Here is a 16,796-nt window from a genome sequence, read left to right as displayed (position 1 = left end):
AAATGACTCGAACTGTCAAAACTATTCTGAAGATTTCTACTTTCATGTTTGTTTCTCTTGTTATCCTTTTCCCCTCTTCAATCCTAAAAGAACACTACCGACATCTATAATCAAGGAAAACACATAAACAGGTACTTATATAATCCCATATTAAATGAAACTGAGCACCTAAAACTACCCACATAAACTTTTAGGTAACATACCACCACAAAGACTGGCTTGGACAACTCTGAAACCAAGGCAATGCATCGAGCAACTCCAACCTGAAAATCATGTCCATGCTACAAATCCCATTTATAAAATTATTGCATCCCAGAATTGAAAAGTAGGATCTCCTGCACAAGAAGTGCAAATCCAGGAGGAAAGTTATTACACATTTCACGAAGAGTGTAGAGGAATCCTATCATGCGGAGCACATATTACTCAGTGCTACTTAAGTTTTACTAGATCTACCCTTCAATCACTAGAAATGCAGCAGCCCAGTTGCTTAAATGGACCAGACATAATAAACTCAAAGCATGAGTAATCCAGGAAGTAACATCTAGCGCACAGAAACTGAATTAAACTAATCCAGTACCAGGAACAATGAACTATCATGATTACCCACTGGATAAATAAGTTCAATGAGTCTGATCAAGGAAAAAAAAGTTCAATGAGCATGAATAATAAAGACAGTAACATCAAATTTCTAGCACATCACAACTGATAAAACTAATGCAGCACCAGAAACAATAACTATCATCATTACCCACAGTGATAAGTAAGTTCAATAGAAACTATCTAGGTCAAACAGAAAAGAGAGGGAGAGAGAGAGGGTTGAGTGGAAAGGGGAAGAGGGGAGCTCCAAAATCATAAAGCACGCACAATATAGGCAACCTAGATATTAAATTCTGAAAATTTCAATAAGAATTACTACTACTAGAATGTATTGGTTGTAACTTCTAGCAGAACTGCCAACTACCACCAAGAATTAAGCAATCCAACCAGTCTCTGGATTTAATTTCAACTCTTCTCATGCATAAACTGTCAGACTGGAGAAATGATCACTTGCACAAGGATTCCTGTGAAACAAATTTCAAAATCTGTTGGATCTCCAATGTTAGGCCTGCCTGGACTGAGAACCACCATAGCCACCAGTGGCCTGTGAAGGATCAGATCTCCATGATGCATTAGAGTACCCTGAATTTCCATTGGTGTCGCCATAGCCACTCCCCATGTAGCCACCACGGGTCCCTTGTTGCTCTCCACCGCTAGCACTACCACCAGAGTTGCTAGTTGGGGTACTTCCACCACGCCCACCAGAGCTCCCGTATCCACCAGGATAAGAAGCGTAACTCCCGCCATAATTTCCATACCCATAACCTTGATTTCCGTAACCAGAGGCCCCACTTGGGGATTGACCCCTTGGAGCAGAAGGAGCACCACTTCCACCAGGAGCACTCCAAGGAGCTGCAGCCCCATAACCAGAAGCACCATACCCAGAAGGAGTTTGGTTGCTCCAAGTACTTTTCAATGCAGCAGGTGCCCCACTAACATAACCAGCATTAGGGGCATTTGGATTTCCATATGATCCTGCAGGACCACCAAAACCAGTATTGGCACTTCCATAACCACCAAGACCATAACTTCCATAACCTCCATAACCAACCCCTGTATTTGCCGCCCCATAACCATACCCTGGCGCACCATAACCAGAATATGGAGGGAAACCACCTGCTGTAGTTTGTGGCTGCATGTACCTATTGCCATCCATGCGGCCATCAAATGCATTTGTACTGGCACCGGAGGCATTGTAACCTTGAAAACCCCCACCACGGGCCCCACCACCAGGATTTGCATCTTTCGGAAGTGCTCGCTTTACCTCTACAAGTTTACCATTCAACTCATGGTAGTTCTTGTGTAGTACTCTATCAACTGCATCTTCAGTATCAAATGTTATGAAACCAAAACCACGGGGTCGTTGAGTATTCTGGTCATACATTATTACTACATCAGTGACAGAGCCATAATTTTCAAAGAATTGACGAAATCCATCTTCTGTCAGTGTGGAAGGCAATCCTCCAACAAATATTTTCTTGGTCTTAAAATTTCCTCCCCCTCCAGAGCTTCTGGTGGTATTAAAATTTCCACTTCTATTGGATGTCTGCTGTTCTTCTCTTGATAAAGCCTTTTTTGCTTCCACCTGTGTAGTCAAAGTAGAACATTCAACTGATGAAGGGACAAACATATGTACAGACAAAGCAAAGAAATATATTAAACTAGTATACGCATATCCATAAGGGGCAAGAAACAACCCAATAAAATGAAAGTGGTAGATTTATGTCATTCCTGAAAAGTTGTTCCATATACAAATCAGCTCAGAATCTTTTGTAAGGAACACATAAAAGTAGTAATTGAATCTTAAAAACTAGAAGTCAATCATTTTGAGACTAAAAGCTAAAAATTTGTATTTGGACAATTTCACAATTGAAGGCCATGACAGAAATTTATAAAATAAAAGAAAATAATCCAACCTCCCTATGTGTGCATTTGTACAAACTTTTTAACCAGTACCATTAAGCCGTGCTTAGAAGAAATAAATTCAGCCATTTAAATCAAGAGTAAGTTGGTGTTGTTATACAACATAATTTTCAGTAAATTACTGACAGTTTAGGGATTGAATAGTCAAGTTTTTTAATGTTGACAACTTATCTTGTGCTTCCATGAAGCACCCTATGCGTATAATTTCACATCAATGGGCACCCAGAATATAAAATCATAGAAAAATCTTCACTAACGAATAAGAAGTAGATAATAATACGAAACTCCCATTAAAAATCATTGCTTGCACACACTTTACATCTTAGAAAAGATGTCACATAAACAAAATTATTTCTAACAGACTAAGTAAGCAATGAGAATGGAATTCTCGCCCTAATGAACTTGGTTTTCATCAGTCAAAGACCACAATGAACCCAATAATCACATAACTGCAAGTACTTCTGTAAAGTTCCCCACGAGGAGCTTAACAACCAACCAAATCAGTAGAAAGTCAAAAGATACAATAAAGATAGACTCTTTAAAAAAATAAAAATAAAAACTCAATATAAAGATAGACTTATAAGCCAAATAATTGACTTTCGCTAACTCTTATAGGTCTTCAGCAAGCAGATGCAAGCCCAACTCAAAATTAGCATTACCCAGTACACATTACCACATAATAAGAGACTCCAGAATGCAATAACACTCAAAGACAGCTAAAGCATGTAAAAGCCTATCAAAATTAACATCAAAATAGCCAAACCCATAACACATTACAGCAAAATAACGAAATCCCAGAACGCAGAACACTCACAAGAAGCTAAAAAAACAATTAAACCCAATAAAATTAGCATAAACAAGAAAAGCATTAAGCAATTCCAATCGATGAGCCAATGCAGCTAAAATAGAAGAGGGACAGAGACTGACCACTCGGCCATCAATGGTGTGCTTGTCGTTGAGGACCCTATCGAGCACAGCGGGATCAGAGAAGACAACGAAGCCGAAGCCCCTGGGCCGGCCAGTGGTCTTGTCGCGCATGATGACGGTCTGGGTGACGTCACCGTACTGGTTGAAGTAGTCGGTGAGCTTGTCCTCTGTGGTGTCCCAGGCCAGCCCTCCTATGAACAGCTTACCTTCGTCTGAGTCCATGGCTGGCTCTGTGTGTGTGTTTTGTGTCTTGGTGTTGTTTCTGCTCTCTGAAACGAGAGAGAGAGAGAGAAGGAGACACAGAGTGGGGTTAGAAAGGAAGGAGGAAGTGTCGAGGAGGGAAGGGCTACTGCCTAGGGTTTGTTTGAAAACGACACCGAATTGGGCACGTGGGAACTGGAAGATAGCCGCGAGGTTTGCCCAACCAATGGCGAGAATGTTATACATTAAATAAAATTACTGTGGAAGCTAAAACAACAACGGGGTGGTGGCGCAGTTGGCTAGCGCGTAGGTCTCATAGCTTCTGAGTTATCCTGAGGTCGAGAGTTCGAGCCTCTCTCACCCCACTATAGTTTTTCCTTTTTATCATTTTGATATTTTGATAAATTATTTCTTTTGATATAAAGTCCTTCATTTTTAAAGGAAGACCCTTATTTATTTTTTTTGATTGTCTATTAGTAATGATGGAGCACTTACCTCCAATTGTGGATTGAGATAACATGAACAAAAAATTTATCATTCCTCACTTGAAATTGTTTCTAGGCACATTAATTTTTTTAATAGTATCATAGTTTAATTTATGGTTTTCTAGAAGATGGGACAATTTAGTGGAGACCCAACACTTCTTACTCACATATTGTGATGATCATAGTTCAAATTTTGCCTTCTTTTTTCTTTCTCGAAGAAAAGAAATGCAACATTAATTCATATAATTGCAATTGTAACTAAGTTGCTTGGTGGTTCAAACTATCCTAAACTATTTTAATTAAATTTAACTAATGCCCTTATTATTGTTTGATGAATTCATAAATTTGTGCTTTACAATCTCATTTAGAGGAGCGAGATGCATGATAATTGGCTCGGACTCAATTCGAATACAATTCAAGCCGAACCACCAACACAAGGTCCGTCAATTTTTTCCTTTTTCTATCACCGTAAATCATAATAAAATTCTACATGTTTTTTTTTTTTTTTTAAGACAGGAGGGTGATATAACTAGATGGTAACTATAGAGGTCCTATGATCCCATCCCACTCATTGTAGGGATGCAAGCAATATGGGGATACTCGAGGATATTAAAACTAAGCAAAACTGAATGAACTCAGAATCAAGTATTCTTATTTCCAGTATCCCTCCCACCTTGCAAGAGTCGGTTTCTCATTTCATGAGTATTCTAAACCATTGGCCCATCGCCCATGGGACCAGCGGAGCGGGTACGAAGGGTCCAGATAAAACATGAGGTAGATGTAGGGCCCACAGGCTACCAATGTTTTCAGTGATCAGTGATGAACGGTGCAGATTAAATAAAGACAGAGTCTGCAACACAGCTTGATAATTTTGCGTTAGAAAAAAAATCCCCAATTTTACAGGCTGTGATCAACACACTCATGAATCCCTAACGGTCATATCTCCTTTCTCGAAATTTAAAAGAACCTTATGGGCGCCCTTTCTCTCTCTCTGTCTCTCTCTCTACTGGTAGGGTCCCCAAGCCCCAAATCCTTCAAAGTTTATGACCGTTTTGTCCTTCCCTTCCCCTCCTTTACCTTTCCAAAACTTTCTAATTCTTTACCTACCAACCCAACGGCCACTGCTTTCCTCTTTCTCTCTCTCTCTCACTCCCTCTTTCAGTGGGAAAGATGGATTTGAAACTATGAAAACCCAGAACCCAATTCCTTCTTTTACAGAAAGACGCAATCTTTGAGAGACCCAGAGGAAAGAGATCAATAATGGGTTGCTTTCTTGCATGTTTTGGTTCTTCCAAAGACAAAAAACGCAGGATACAGAGGTACAGGGTTCAGCACCGAGACCATGTAAGTCAGAGTTTCTAAGCTTGGTTTATGATCATGTTTCCGCCTGTTTGGTTCCTGAGAAAACTGTAGAAAGAAAGACTAGAAACAAGCAAAGTTTTAAACTTTGATTCTTTATTGTTTCCTTTTTTGGGGTTCTAAGTTTGTAAACAGACCAGTCAGTTCTGAGTATGCCATATTTTGTTGAATTAGGCTCAATTTGTGGGATTTTTTCTATATCTTTTAATTGTTCTCTTCAGAAAACGCTTAAAGTTCAAGACCTTTTTTTTTTTTTTTTAACTTTCTGTGGATTTATCACCAGCCAAACAGAGCTTTGTATTTATTCTGAACTAATCTCTCTTTCTCTAAATTTGTTTTTGGCAGAGATATACAAGCTTCGAGCCTGTTCAATCTGCAGTCTCTTCTGTACCGGAGGTTCAGGAAACTCCTATTAGCCCCGTATTGGAAGAAGTCCGGTGAGTGATTGAATTTCATGGTTTTTTGAGTTCAATTGCATCTGTTTGCTTTTAGATTACACTTACTTTTTGCTTTTAGATTACACTTACTTTTTGGTTTTTTTTATATACTAAGGTTATGAGTTATGGTCTGCAGGGATAAGCCAGTGGAGCAACTGAGCTTAAATGCTAGAAAGAAAGTAACTTTTGATTCTAATGTCAAAACCTACGAGCATGTTTCAAGCAACGAGACCTCGGATCCTTTATTGGATACTGAAGAGAGTGGGAAGAAGGAAGAGGGGAAGATTTTGGAAAAACCATGCCAATCCAAGTCTTCCTCTGACGATAGTTCGATCACTTCGAGCTCAGGGTCATACCCTCCTAATCATAGGTACCAGAATTGCAGGGATAGTGATGATGAAGATGAACCATTAGACTCTGAAGTTAGTGATCTTGATGATGAAGATGAGGATGATTACTATGACGATGATGGGGAACTAGAGTACGAAGATGAAATTGTAGAATCGAATAAAGGGGTTTCTATACCTCAAATAAGTACTGAGGATTTTGATAGTCCAATGCCAATAAAACCAACTGGTTTGAACCACAATGCACGTGATAGGAGTGGTTATGTTCATTCCGTGCTAAACCCTGTTGAAAATCTTACACAGTGGAAAGCTGTCAAAGCCAAAGGGACATCACTAATGAAGCCTCAGAAGGAGAATTTCACACTGGATCAAGAGCCCCGGATTTCATTCAGTTCGGAACCAAGTTTGAGCTTCAAATCCAAAGCTGATCAACACAAGAAGCATTCGAAGAATCCTCACCAAGAATTGGCAGTTGATGCTAGCCTCTCAAACTGGTTGGTTTCATCAGAACATACACCTGTTAACAAGACTAGCACAATTGCTTTAGACACTGGCACACCCGAGAAAAGCATGTCACACGGATCAAACTCAGCGAGAAGCCAAGAAGACAGACCAATTTTAGGTGCATTAACTGTTGAAGAGCTCAGACAGTTTTCAGCTTCCTCTTCACCAAGGAAGTCGCCAACTAGAAGCCCAGATGAGATGCCCATAATAGGGACTGTTGGAACCTACTGGAATCACTCAGCTCCTCCTGCCAAGGGTTCTTCTGGTGCCTCTTCTTACAAAGGAATACCAAATACCACCAGCAAATACAGAGAGGTACACTGGAAGTAAGATTTGTGAGACTCTTTTCCATTAGGTCTTGGTGGGTTCTGATAAAAATTCATGGGTTTGCAGGATAAAAGAGTGAATTGGCATTCTACCCCATTTGAGACAAGGTTGGAAAGGGCTTTGAATAGAGGGGGTGCTGCTGAAGCTTAGTGTTTGTATGAGATTGTTTTTCTTTTTTTGGAGGAAACAAGATTGGTTTGTGATTGTATGTTCATGATGTCCATTTTTTAATTCTTTTGTGAATTATGTATTTATTTCTGTGTGACGCTTGGCTGTTGTAAAATTTAGTGGTTGAATGAAATAGACTTGCTTACCCATATTTCTTTCTCCAATGCTGAAAAATGGAGATTCCATATTTGAGCGGTTGCCAAGTTCACTAGTAGGTTCTCTTCTCTGGTAGTTTTTAGTACGCATACCCAGAAATATTCTCTATCATCCACATTTTAAAAGATTTTAGGGACTAATTGTCCCCATTTAAAATAACTTCAAAGTCCTTGCCTTAAATAATAAAATACTTACAAAAAATAATCGAAGGAATATCCGTAGTCTTAGTTGTTTTTGGGCTTTTGGGGAGAAAAACAGAAGAAAAAACAGCATTTTGGGGTTTGAAGAAAATAAATTCATCTCAAACTCTTGAATCAAGTGACTTTTCTAGTAGTGTGTCCATGGAGTAGGAAACAAGCTTATAATAAAAGTTATATTTTACTACAACATATCCATCAAGTTCCTTAATGTGAGCGTATGGAAAGATGCAGGTGGAGATATATGTGTGGATGCTGCTGAGAGTTGAGCAGCCACTTGATGCATGGTGGGTCGAGAAATGGGATTTTCATGAATGCAAGCCAGTGAGAGGCTGGTAGCTAAGACCAGACTTTGTTCAACTGGACCAGCAGGTGGTGCAGGCCTCTTGTCAAGGACATCAGTTAAGAGCATGTCTATGTCTTCTCCAGATTGCAGACTTAGGAGGAGTTCCTGAGGGTGCTTCCCCATGAGTAGCTCTAAAGAAACTACGCCGAAACTGTACACGTCACATTTCTCTGTCACCTTCATTGTAGAAGCAAGCTCTGCAACAAAAACAAAGGAACAAGTACAAGAATTTAATGAGATTATATATCCTTTTGGACTTGAACTTTTTTTTTCTTCATTTAAATGGGAAGTTTGAGTTCATGGTTTCAACTATATATTCGTTGAATTTTGTTGCCTTTTAAGGACAAAAGTGTTGCTCAGTTGTGGGTGAATTTGAGAAATACCTGGTGCCATGTAACCGTATGAGCCAACAGGAACTGTCCAGTTAGACTCATTCTCTCTCAGCAACCTTGCTGTTCCAAAATCCGATATCTTGGGCTCCAAGTCTATGTCTAATAGTATGTTATTTCCTGTTATGTCTCGGTGCACGATTCTTGGGGAACAGTCGTGGTGCAGGTAAGAAAGTGCATGTGCCACTCCTCTGATAATCTTTAACCGGATTTCCCAGTTCGAAATCTGTCCCTCCTTCTCCTCCTGAATTACCTTGTTCAAGCTACCCCTTTCTACATACTCGTACACGAAATACATGGAGCCATTGTAGGAGCTGAATCCATACAGTTTGATAATATTTCGGTGTCGGATTTCAGTGAGTGCATGCATTTCAGCCATGAAGTTCTTCATCTGGTTTTCCTTGGGATTTTCACTTTCATCAAATGGTTGAAAACGCTTCACAGCAAAGATGTCACCTGTAGGTAGCATTGCTTTGTACACGCTTCCTTGTCCACCCCTTCCTATGCAATAATTGTCATTGAAATTCTCTGTAACAGCAACTATGTCTTTAAAATCAACTCTCTTCATGTAATTCCATACAGAAAATGTGGATCTTCCTTCTATATTATTGTCCTTTTTATGTTGATTAGACCTTGATCGACGACACAACATAATGTAAACCCCAACCAAAGTTAATAGAAGGGCTAAAGCAGCCACTGACGTAGCTATGGCAATAATCAATTTCCTTCTGTTGTTTTTGTCTTGGTTTTTTGTTGAAGAGTCTGCATTGCAGGGGCTCAGTCCTTGTCTCTTCTCTCCACACAGACCAGGGTTGCCTGCCACTGACTTTGTTGGAGCTTTTCGAAATGCCTGATTCTCGGGGAGAGGACCTTCAAGATTATTATATGACACGTCAACATCTTGAAGACTTTGTAGATACTGAAGACCATTAGGTATTGAACCAGAGAGATGATTGTGAGAAAGATTCAATATTTCTAATTTTCTTAAATTCCCAAGTTGTGGGGTTATCTTTCCTGTGATTGAATTTTGACTGAGGTCTAGGAGATACTGCAAGGCCAAAAGATTTCCTAGCTGAAATGGCATTGTGCCATTTAGTCTATTTCTACTCAGCTGCAAGTATAAAAGTTCCTGGCAGTTCCCAAGTTCTTCTGGTATTGGCCCACTTAAATTGTTTGCTGAAAAATCCAAGTACTGCAGCTTTACCAATGCTCCAATTTTTGCTGGTATCCCATCTGAAAGCTGATTGTTGCTCACATTAAGTTTGAGTAGAAGCGAAGAGGGACCGAATAGCTCCACGGGGATTCTCCCAGTAAGTTGATTATTAGAAAGGTCGAGATTTTGCATATTTGGCAGTTTTCCCAGCCCTGGTGGGATGTTACCTGATATCATGTTGGAAGGTATCCGGAAGTCTGAGAGATTTGTACATTTTTCCCAATTGGATGACAAAACACCATAGAGTTGGTTATATCCCAAGTCAATAAATTCCAGATTCGGGTATATGCCAAATGCATCTGTGACATTTCCATTGAGAAGGTTCTGCTCCAGCCGGACTCGGTTCAATCCTGTACAGTTCCTAAGACTTCCTGGAATAGGTCCCACTAGTTTGTTATAGTTGGCTGCTATGTAAACAAGGTTCCCTCCATTACAAATTCCAGGAGGAAGCTTTCCCGAGAAATTGTTTGTGGAGAAACTCACATTTCTCAAAAGAGTGGGACCAAAATCTTCAGGAATGCTTCCTGACAAGTTGTTAGATGTAACATAGAATATGGTAATTTTTTGCAAGCTGGTTATTGATGAAGGCAAAGATCCCTGCAACTTGTTGAAGCTGAAGTCCAGTTCTTCTAAGTTTTCCATCCTTCCTATTTCAGGAGGAAGGTTTCCACTGAGCTGGTTTCCATAAAGGCCTAATTTGACAAGCTTAGATAAATTTCCAATGGTTGAAGGGATGGTACCGGTGAAAGAATTGGTGGACATTTGAAGCTCTAACAAATTTGACAAATTACCTATTTCTGGAGGCAAGGGACCTGAAAACTGGTTTTCATAAAGATAGAGATAATTGAGCGTTTGGAGTGAACCAATTTCATGAGGAATGACTCCAGACAGTTTGTTATTTGGGAGTTGCAACGAAACGAGTTCTGTCCAATTCGATAAAAGTGATGAATGGAGTTCACCAGATAACTGATTATCTGAAATTGCCAGCTGTTTGATCCTTGTTAAGAAGGCCATGGAAAGAGGCAAAGAACCAGTAAGGTTGTTTTTGGATAGATCAAGAAAAGTAAGGTTCACACAGGAACTAAGTTCTTTCGGGATGCTGGAATTCAGGCCTGCACTATGAAGATTCAAATTCTGAAGCATCTGCAGATTTCCTATTGAGGATGGTATTGGTCCCTGGAACAAATTTTCTTGCAGTTCAAGCAATTCGAGGTTTGACAAGAACCCAATTTCGTCTGGTATAGTACCATTCAGCATGTTTATTCCCAACCTCAGGTGTCGAAGTTTCGAAAAATTCTTAATACCTGCAGGTATTTGTCCATCAAATGAATTCTTGGTCAGGTCTAGGTACTCAAGGTTCTTAAGACCTGTCAGTAGTTGCACTGGAACCTGACCTGTGATCAGATTGAAGGACAAATCTAGAGATATTAGCTTTGGACATTCTGAGACAAATGAGGGAACCTCCACCAAATTGTTATAGTAGAGCCAAAGGTCTGTTAAAGATGCCATCCCCTTAAACTGAACATTATCAGGATTCTCTAAATAGTTTGCTCCTAAACTGAGATTCCAAACTTTTTGTAGGTTGCTAAGCTGATATGGGATTTGACCTGTGAGTGAATTGTTGTAGAGAAGAAGAACTTGGAGTTCTGAGAGGTTCCCGATCTCCGGGGGAATCGGGTTTGTGAAGTTGTTACTACCTAGATCAAGTAAAGTGAGCTTTGTTGCATACCGAATCCCAACTGGGATTTCTCCCACAAGATTGTTGTAATTGAGATTGAGGGAAGAGAGATTAGGAAAGGCAGAGAAGTCAAACCTGTTGAGTGTTCCATCAAGGCCTGAATCCACCAAATTTATTTCAACAATGCTGCCAGCTTCATTGCACTGAATTCCAGTCCAGTTGCAAGGGCTGCTTCTGCTGCTAGTGAAAGTCCATGATGTTAAAGAAGAAGAGCTTAAACTGATTTTCCAGTTTAGCAGAGCTTCTGCTTCAGTTTGTGCATGGATTGCTTCAAGAAGACAGAACAGAAGAACAAAACAAATAAGTCTCTCTGATTTCTTCATGCTCTTGGAACAGAACTAATTGAATTCAGAGCTTTTTTTTAGTTCTCTGAAAAAGTTTTGAAGAGAAACAATGGCATGCAGAAAATGCATTGAAGAATATATTGAAATGGTTATTATCTCTCCTTTGGCCGTTTACTATTTTGCTTAGTGTGTGAACATCTTTTCAAGCTTCCCTACCAAAGGTTGGGTGGGATGTTTGAGAAGTCCAACCTTTCCTTGTAGGTCCTGTGGATGGAGGTTTTTTTTTTTATAATTATTTTTGTAATTTGTATTAAATATGGGTGTAATAGGCTTATAGAGTTCAATTTTCTTATGAAGTATTAATGATTTGTTTTTGTTATAATTGAAAGATGGAGATGCTTATTGTCTATCTATATCAGAAGTCTCATTTCCATACTTGAAGTTGAAGAATATCGTCTTCAATTAATTGCCTTGATTTGATATCTTCACGCTGGAGAAAATTAGAAAAACCCTATTGACTTTATAAAAATATATATTCTTTTTCTTGTAAAATAATTTACACATACACAGTCAGAGCAGCCTATTTTGACTAGAGAGGAGCAGTTAATGAGAGAAGATTCATAGCAATCAGCTTGTACGTTGCTTTAGAAATTTCAGCATTTTGAATGTTGCTTGGGAAAATTGTACACCATCTTCAAAATATGCTGCTCGTACAAGTAAACTTCAAAATTTCTAGCATTCTCTAGCTCACTTTGCCTCTTCTAGCCTTGCTGCACGTATTGACTAGCGATCGACATTTTATTAATGCTGCAAGAAACGAGAAGTAATAAACATCACACAATTTGATCAAGTGTTTATTCTTCAAAATTTATTGTCCAATTGCATATGCAAAACCGTCATACAACAATTTGAGATGAAAAGTGAATTCCAACATTTCCAAGGAAGCTATTATAGCATGCATCTCAACATTGACAGACAACATATCAACTTCATTTTACACAGTCCATAAGAGAAGAGAAATGCATACAGTATCACTTGGGCCAGCGTCGCTGTTGTTCTCCTCCGGTTCAGAGCTTTCCAACAAGTTTTTCATCCTTGTTTCTCGAGCGATGGGGAGAGAAGAGAAGCCAATCTTTTTTAGGGTTTAAGAAAAAAGACTGTGCCTTTTATAATCTCTCTGGCATTAATTATTATTTTTTTGTTTGTTGTGATTTAAAGATGGGGCATAATAGGCTTCAAGTTGACTTGTAATCGAAGTCACCTTTTATTTTGAGCAAAGAAGAACATTATCTTTAAGGATCCATATAAAAAGGCTTCAATTATTTGCCGCATTTGATATCTTCCCTTCACGGTGGACAAGAAAAGTAAAAAACCATAGGCTTGAAGTTGACTAGAGATGAGAGTATACATTCCATCAGCCTGTGATGGAGCATTTTGTATGTTGCTAAGAGATTTCAGCATTATATCAAACCACACCGAAAACTAAAAACAACAGGAAGGAAGGAAATAGATATTTATACAATCTTGTTGGTGAATAACATTCTTGGAGAAGGCCTTCGTTCTACCTACATGATTATGCCACCCAGATGTCCTTTACATCAACAATAATAAACTAACACTAAGATGCCCAATGAAATGGGAAAATTGTACAACATCTCTAAATATGCTTCTCGTACAACTTCAAAAATTCTAGCATTCTCTAGCTCACTTTGCTTCCTCAAGCCTTGCACGTATGGACTCGGGATCTGACATTTTATTAATGCTGCAAGAGACCATAAGTAATGACATCAAACAATTTTATCAAGTGTTTATCCTTTTAATAGAAGATAAATACATATGCACTAGAAGCGCATGATTTGTACTTCTAACTATAGAGAAAACTCACTGGATCATAATCAAATCAGCTTCAGATGATAACTGTTTCTCAGAAATCCAATCGGGAACCAGCTCTAGCAACAATTTTAGCTGCTCTTGAACTTCCTCTGCGAAAAGAAGAAAGAAAGAGTTAGGCTCACCATGAGCTTTCATAGAAATATTATCGGCTTTTATTTAAAGACTTACTTCTGTCAACAATATCAAAATTGGTCCAGATTAGCTTGTGTACAAGCTCCTCTTTTGTGATAACTGAACGGTTCATAGACTGCAATAGGAAATGAATCATATTGAAGAGCTTAGGCAGGCTGGAAATCATCTGGCGCCGCCTCTTTGCTTCTGAGATGGCTGGATTTCGCTCCTCTATTGCCTTCCTCTCCTTTTCTCTAAGCTGCAGAAAGATATATTCTTCTCAGAATTACAGTTCATTATGTTCAAGTTCAGGTAGTACATGTAAAGACTTGGAATAAGCAGGCTTGAAGATTGAGACTGAAGTACATTTCCAACCACGTAAGAGTTTCAACTATAACATGGTTCCCAATAACTTTCAGGACTAAATTGAGCAAAATTAAATGCATCTGTGTTGAACACAAAGAGTGAGCACAAGAACACATTGTGGGCTGGATTCAGGAAATATTTGTTTAAATATGCTACACCATTTTAGCAGAAGTAAGAAAGCTTTCTAGCAATGTATGCACATTGTTACGAACACATGCTGCCATAATTAATGGTAATAGCACCAAATGTAATGATGATAGCATACGTCCAGTCTACATTTAAGTGTAATCTGCTCCTTTTGGACATTTCATTTGAGACCAAAAAAAAAAAAAGATGATACTTTTATGCAGGTGGATTAAGGTAAGATGGAATTAGTAAGCTCCAACAGCTTTCACAGAATTCTAGACATAGAAGGCATGCTCAATAAGGGAAAAAAAATGGAGAATTCATGATAGACATACCGATTGCAAAAGATCCTCTGGAAGAATATCGAGGCTGTCAGTATCGATTGATGCACCACCCATATCAGGAACTTCATCCTCAACATTTTTATTCTTCACAGGAGTGTCAAATTTCAAAGACCTGGAGCGCGGAGGACGCCTAACCAACTTGTTCGGCGAGCTAGTTGAATTATCATCTGGGCTCATATAACATCGCTTTGGTCGGTGCAATGCAGGTGTGTCAGCCATCAACCTAGCTGGAGTTGAAGCAAGCTTTGCTGGAGTCGACTGAATGCTATCACTTTGTATGGGCAAACAATCATCATTTTCTATGGGGTCTATGCCTTTGGTTGGAGTTACAGGCACTTGGCCATACAATGAAGCACAAGTACTCCTTTCCCCAACAGAGCAAACTGTATTGACGTTTGATTCTGGAACTTCATCGCCCTGAAGGCAGCTTGTTGACATTGCTGGCTGCTCAACTGTGTGTATATCAGTCAATATGTCACCAGGAGATGATGACAAGGGAAGTTTTCCTGTATCTGATTGCATATCTTGCTTCCTAATATCGAATGGCTGAGGCAAAGTTTCTTCTGGAATTTCATAATCCTGAAAGCATGTTAAGCATCGTTAGACCGCATGCTATTAATGGTTCAAAAAATAAATTGTTAAATTGATAAAAATAAAACGTTGAAGTCACAAGAACAGGACCATAATCTAACTTGATATTCATAAAAACCTTTTTGAATACAGGAACCCAACTGCAAGAATAACCTTTTTGAAAAAACTAAACAAATGAAACCAGGTGCATAGAGTTATTTCTGTTACATCAATTAATATAGTATTTATATTCTAAATCCTTGTGTCCTTTAAAGTCTCTGCACGCTCAATCAAAGTCATGCCAGAACACCAATAACTTTCCAGATTCCAGATCAATTTAATAACAAAGAATACTTTAGAAATTAAACCATATTAGTAATGTTGTATCAGAAAGTGAGTATTGGGTATACCTCAGGATGGGATTTTGAAATATCTGCAAGCCGTTTGCGGAATGTCTTCCTCAAATGCATACTCCCACCACCTTCAGATTTCGCCTTGCCATCACTCTCTAGTGCATCAACATTGATGGTGACATGAAGATCAGGCTTAAGACAACTGGTTCTCTCATCCTTAACAAGAACTTTCTTTATCTCAATCACCTCAGGTAAAACAAACTTCAGCTGAGCCAAGTGACCACATGTAAACCTCCTAAAAACCGAGATAAAGAGACAATCAATTTCTATAATAGCCTAATTTCATTTCTTCAGCAACCAAACAATCAATTGAAAAGAAAATTTAATTTAGTATACCTATCCGTCAAACACTCGATTTGGGGGCAAATATTGCTAAAACTGGGCTTCAAACCCCTCAACCGCAACAACCGAATCGAAGTGTCCAAGCCATTGAAAAACTCACTCAATATTTCATATCTGCAAACAAGAAACAAAAAGAAGAAATAAGCCAACCCGGAAATCGAAGAAATCAGAATCAACCTAGAAATGCAGGAGCAGATCACATAAATATAACAGACAACTGAGATTCACAAACGCTTACTTTTCCTGTAGCTTCTCGGAGCGGCCGACGCGTTTCTTCTTTGGGCTTTCGTCGGGCCAAGAATCGATCTGGTCCGTCCGTCGCTTCTGGCTCGACTCGCTGAGGCTTTTGGCGGCGGCTCTTCTGATGTCGCCGATGGAGAACGCGACGTTGCCGTTTCGGGCTCGTCCAGAGATTTTTTCAGATTTCTGAGGGGTTTTGGTGCTCAGTGTGTCATTGCCTAAGATTTGGCGCTTTGGGTCTAGGACTTTCTTTTCTCGGCTTCTGGGTGTCTTGGATTTGAAGGTTCCTAAGGAACTCATTGCAGAGATCAAATAGAAATGTGAGATTTGGAATCGATCGAAAGGTGAGATTTTGAGGGTTCACAGTCTCACAGAGAAGAAGAAGAAGAAGAAGCAATGGCCATGTGGGGTTTTCCGGTATTTATCGGGGTCTCTGGCGGGAAAGATGAGCTGGCACTCTCGCGTGACCCGTTGCTTCCCGCCAAATAGATCCGTTGGCTCGCATCTTCTGTGGGCTAGTGGGCTAGTGGAACACCCGTTGTTTATTGGGCCTAAATCTAAATCACCCGTTCGTTTTTTGAAGAAAATTGTGCAAGATATTTAGATAACTATAAAATGTCTGGTTAAGAAAATGAGGAAAAAAATCTCCTCAATTTTATCTATCTATGTATACTATTATTAATAATTAAAAATATTTATAAAAAAATTAAAGTATAATATAACTCACGCATATACATACTAGTAATAAATTTACCAAAAAATTAAAAAAAAAAGATTGCTTGTAAATGAGTCA

General features: G+C 39.1%; 4 protein-coding genes and 1 non-coding gene across 6 annotated transcripts; 2 read left to right on the top strand and 3 right to left on the bottom strand.

Annotated features, from left to right (window-relative positions):
- Positions 1-630: 630 nt before the first annotated feature.
- Positions 631-3,797, bottom strand: LOC110771932 (heterogeneous nuclear ribonucleoprotein 1). Its single transcript, XM_021976293.2, has 2 exons — positions 3,448-3,797; positions 631-2,182 (listed from the first exon to the last, which is right to left on the bottom strand). Exons 1-2 carry the CDS (start codon positions 3,667-3,669, stop codon positions 1,100-1,102), a joined length of 1,305 nt encoding a protein of 434 aa, XP_021831985.1. The 5' UTR covers positions 3,670-3,797; the 3' UTR covers positions 631-1,099.
- A 131-nt stretch (positions 3,798-3,928) lies between these two features.
- Positions 3,929-4,013, top strand: TRNAM-CAU (transfer RNA methionine (anticodon CAU)). The gene is given in 2 exon segments: positions 3,929-3,966; positions 3,978-4,013. It is a non-coding gene; the product is annotated as a tRNA-Met (tRNA).
- Positions 4,014-5,097: 1,084 nt separating this feature from the next.
- Positions 5,098-7,420, top strand: LOC110771928 (eisosome protein). The gene is made up of 4 exons (XM_021976289.2): positions 5,098-5,477; positions 5,838-5,929; positions 6,066-7,095; positions 7,174-7,420. Exons 1-4 carry the CDS (start codon positions 5,394-5,396, stop codon positions 7,255-7,257), a joined length of 1,290 nt encoding a protein of 429 aa, XP_021831981.1. The 5' UTR covers positions 5,098-5,393; the 3' UTR covers positions 7,258-7,420.
- Positions 7,421-7,589: 169 nt separating this feature from the next.
- On the bottom strand, positions 7,590-11,762 carry LOC110771930 (uncharacterized). 2 transcript variants are annotated; one of them, XM_088245575.1, is made up of 3 exons: positions 11,390-11,545; positions 8,358-11,273; positions 7,590-8,171 (listed from the first exon to the last, which is right to left on the bottom strand). In XM_088245575.1, the coding sequence occupies exons 1-3, from the start codon at positions 11,403-11,405 to the stop codon at positions 7,813-7,815; spliced, it is 3,291 nt and encodes a 1,096-aa protein (XP_088101701.1). In that variant the 5' UTR covers positions 11,406-11,545; the 3' UTR covers positions 7,590-7,812. The 2 variants fall into 2 exon arrangements, with proteins under 2 accessions (XP_088101701.1, XP_021831983.1); XM_021976291.2 differs by having other exon boundaries at positions 8,358-11,762.
- A 1,335-nt stretch (positions 11,763-13,097) lies between these two features.
- Positions 13,098-16,672, bottom strand: LOC110771927 (CDT1-like protein a, chloroplastic). The gene is made up of 7 exons (XM_021976288.2): positions 16,002-16,672; positions 15,758-15,877; positions 15,419-15,656; positions 14,430-15,017; positions 13,660-13,861; positions 13,484-13,580; positions 13,098-13,360 (listed from the first exon to the last, which is right to left on the bottom strand). The coding sequence occupies exons 1-7, from the start codon at positions 16,301-16,303 to the stop codon at positions 13,303-13,305; spliced, it is 1,605 nt and encodes a 534-aa protein (XP_021831980.1). The 5' UTR covers positions 16,304-16,672; the 3' UTR covers positions 13,098-13,302.
- Positions 16,673-16,796: the final 124 nt, after the last annotated feature.

The sequence above is a fragment of the Prunus avium genome, chromosome 8 (genome assembly GCF_965620075.1).
Source record: "Prunus avium chromosome 8, drPruAviu1.hap1.1, whole genome shotgun sequence".
In the NCBI taxonomy this organism is placed as follows: Eukaryota; Viridiplantae; Streptophyta; class Magnoliopsida; order Rosales; family Rosaceae; genus Prunus; species Prunus avium.
Note: the sequence above shows the minus strand (reverse complement) of the source record. Positions and strands in the feature narration are given on the sequence as shown.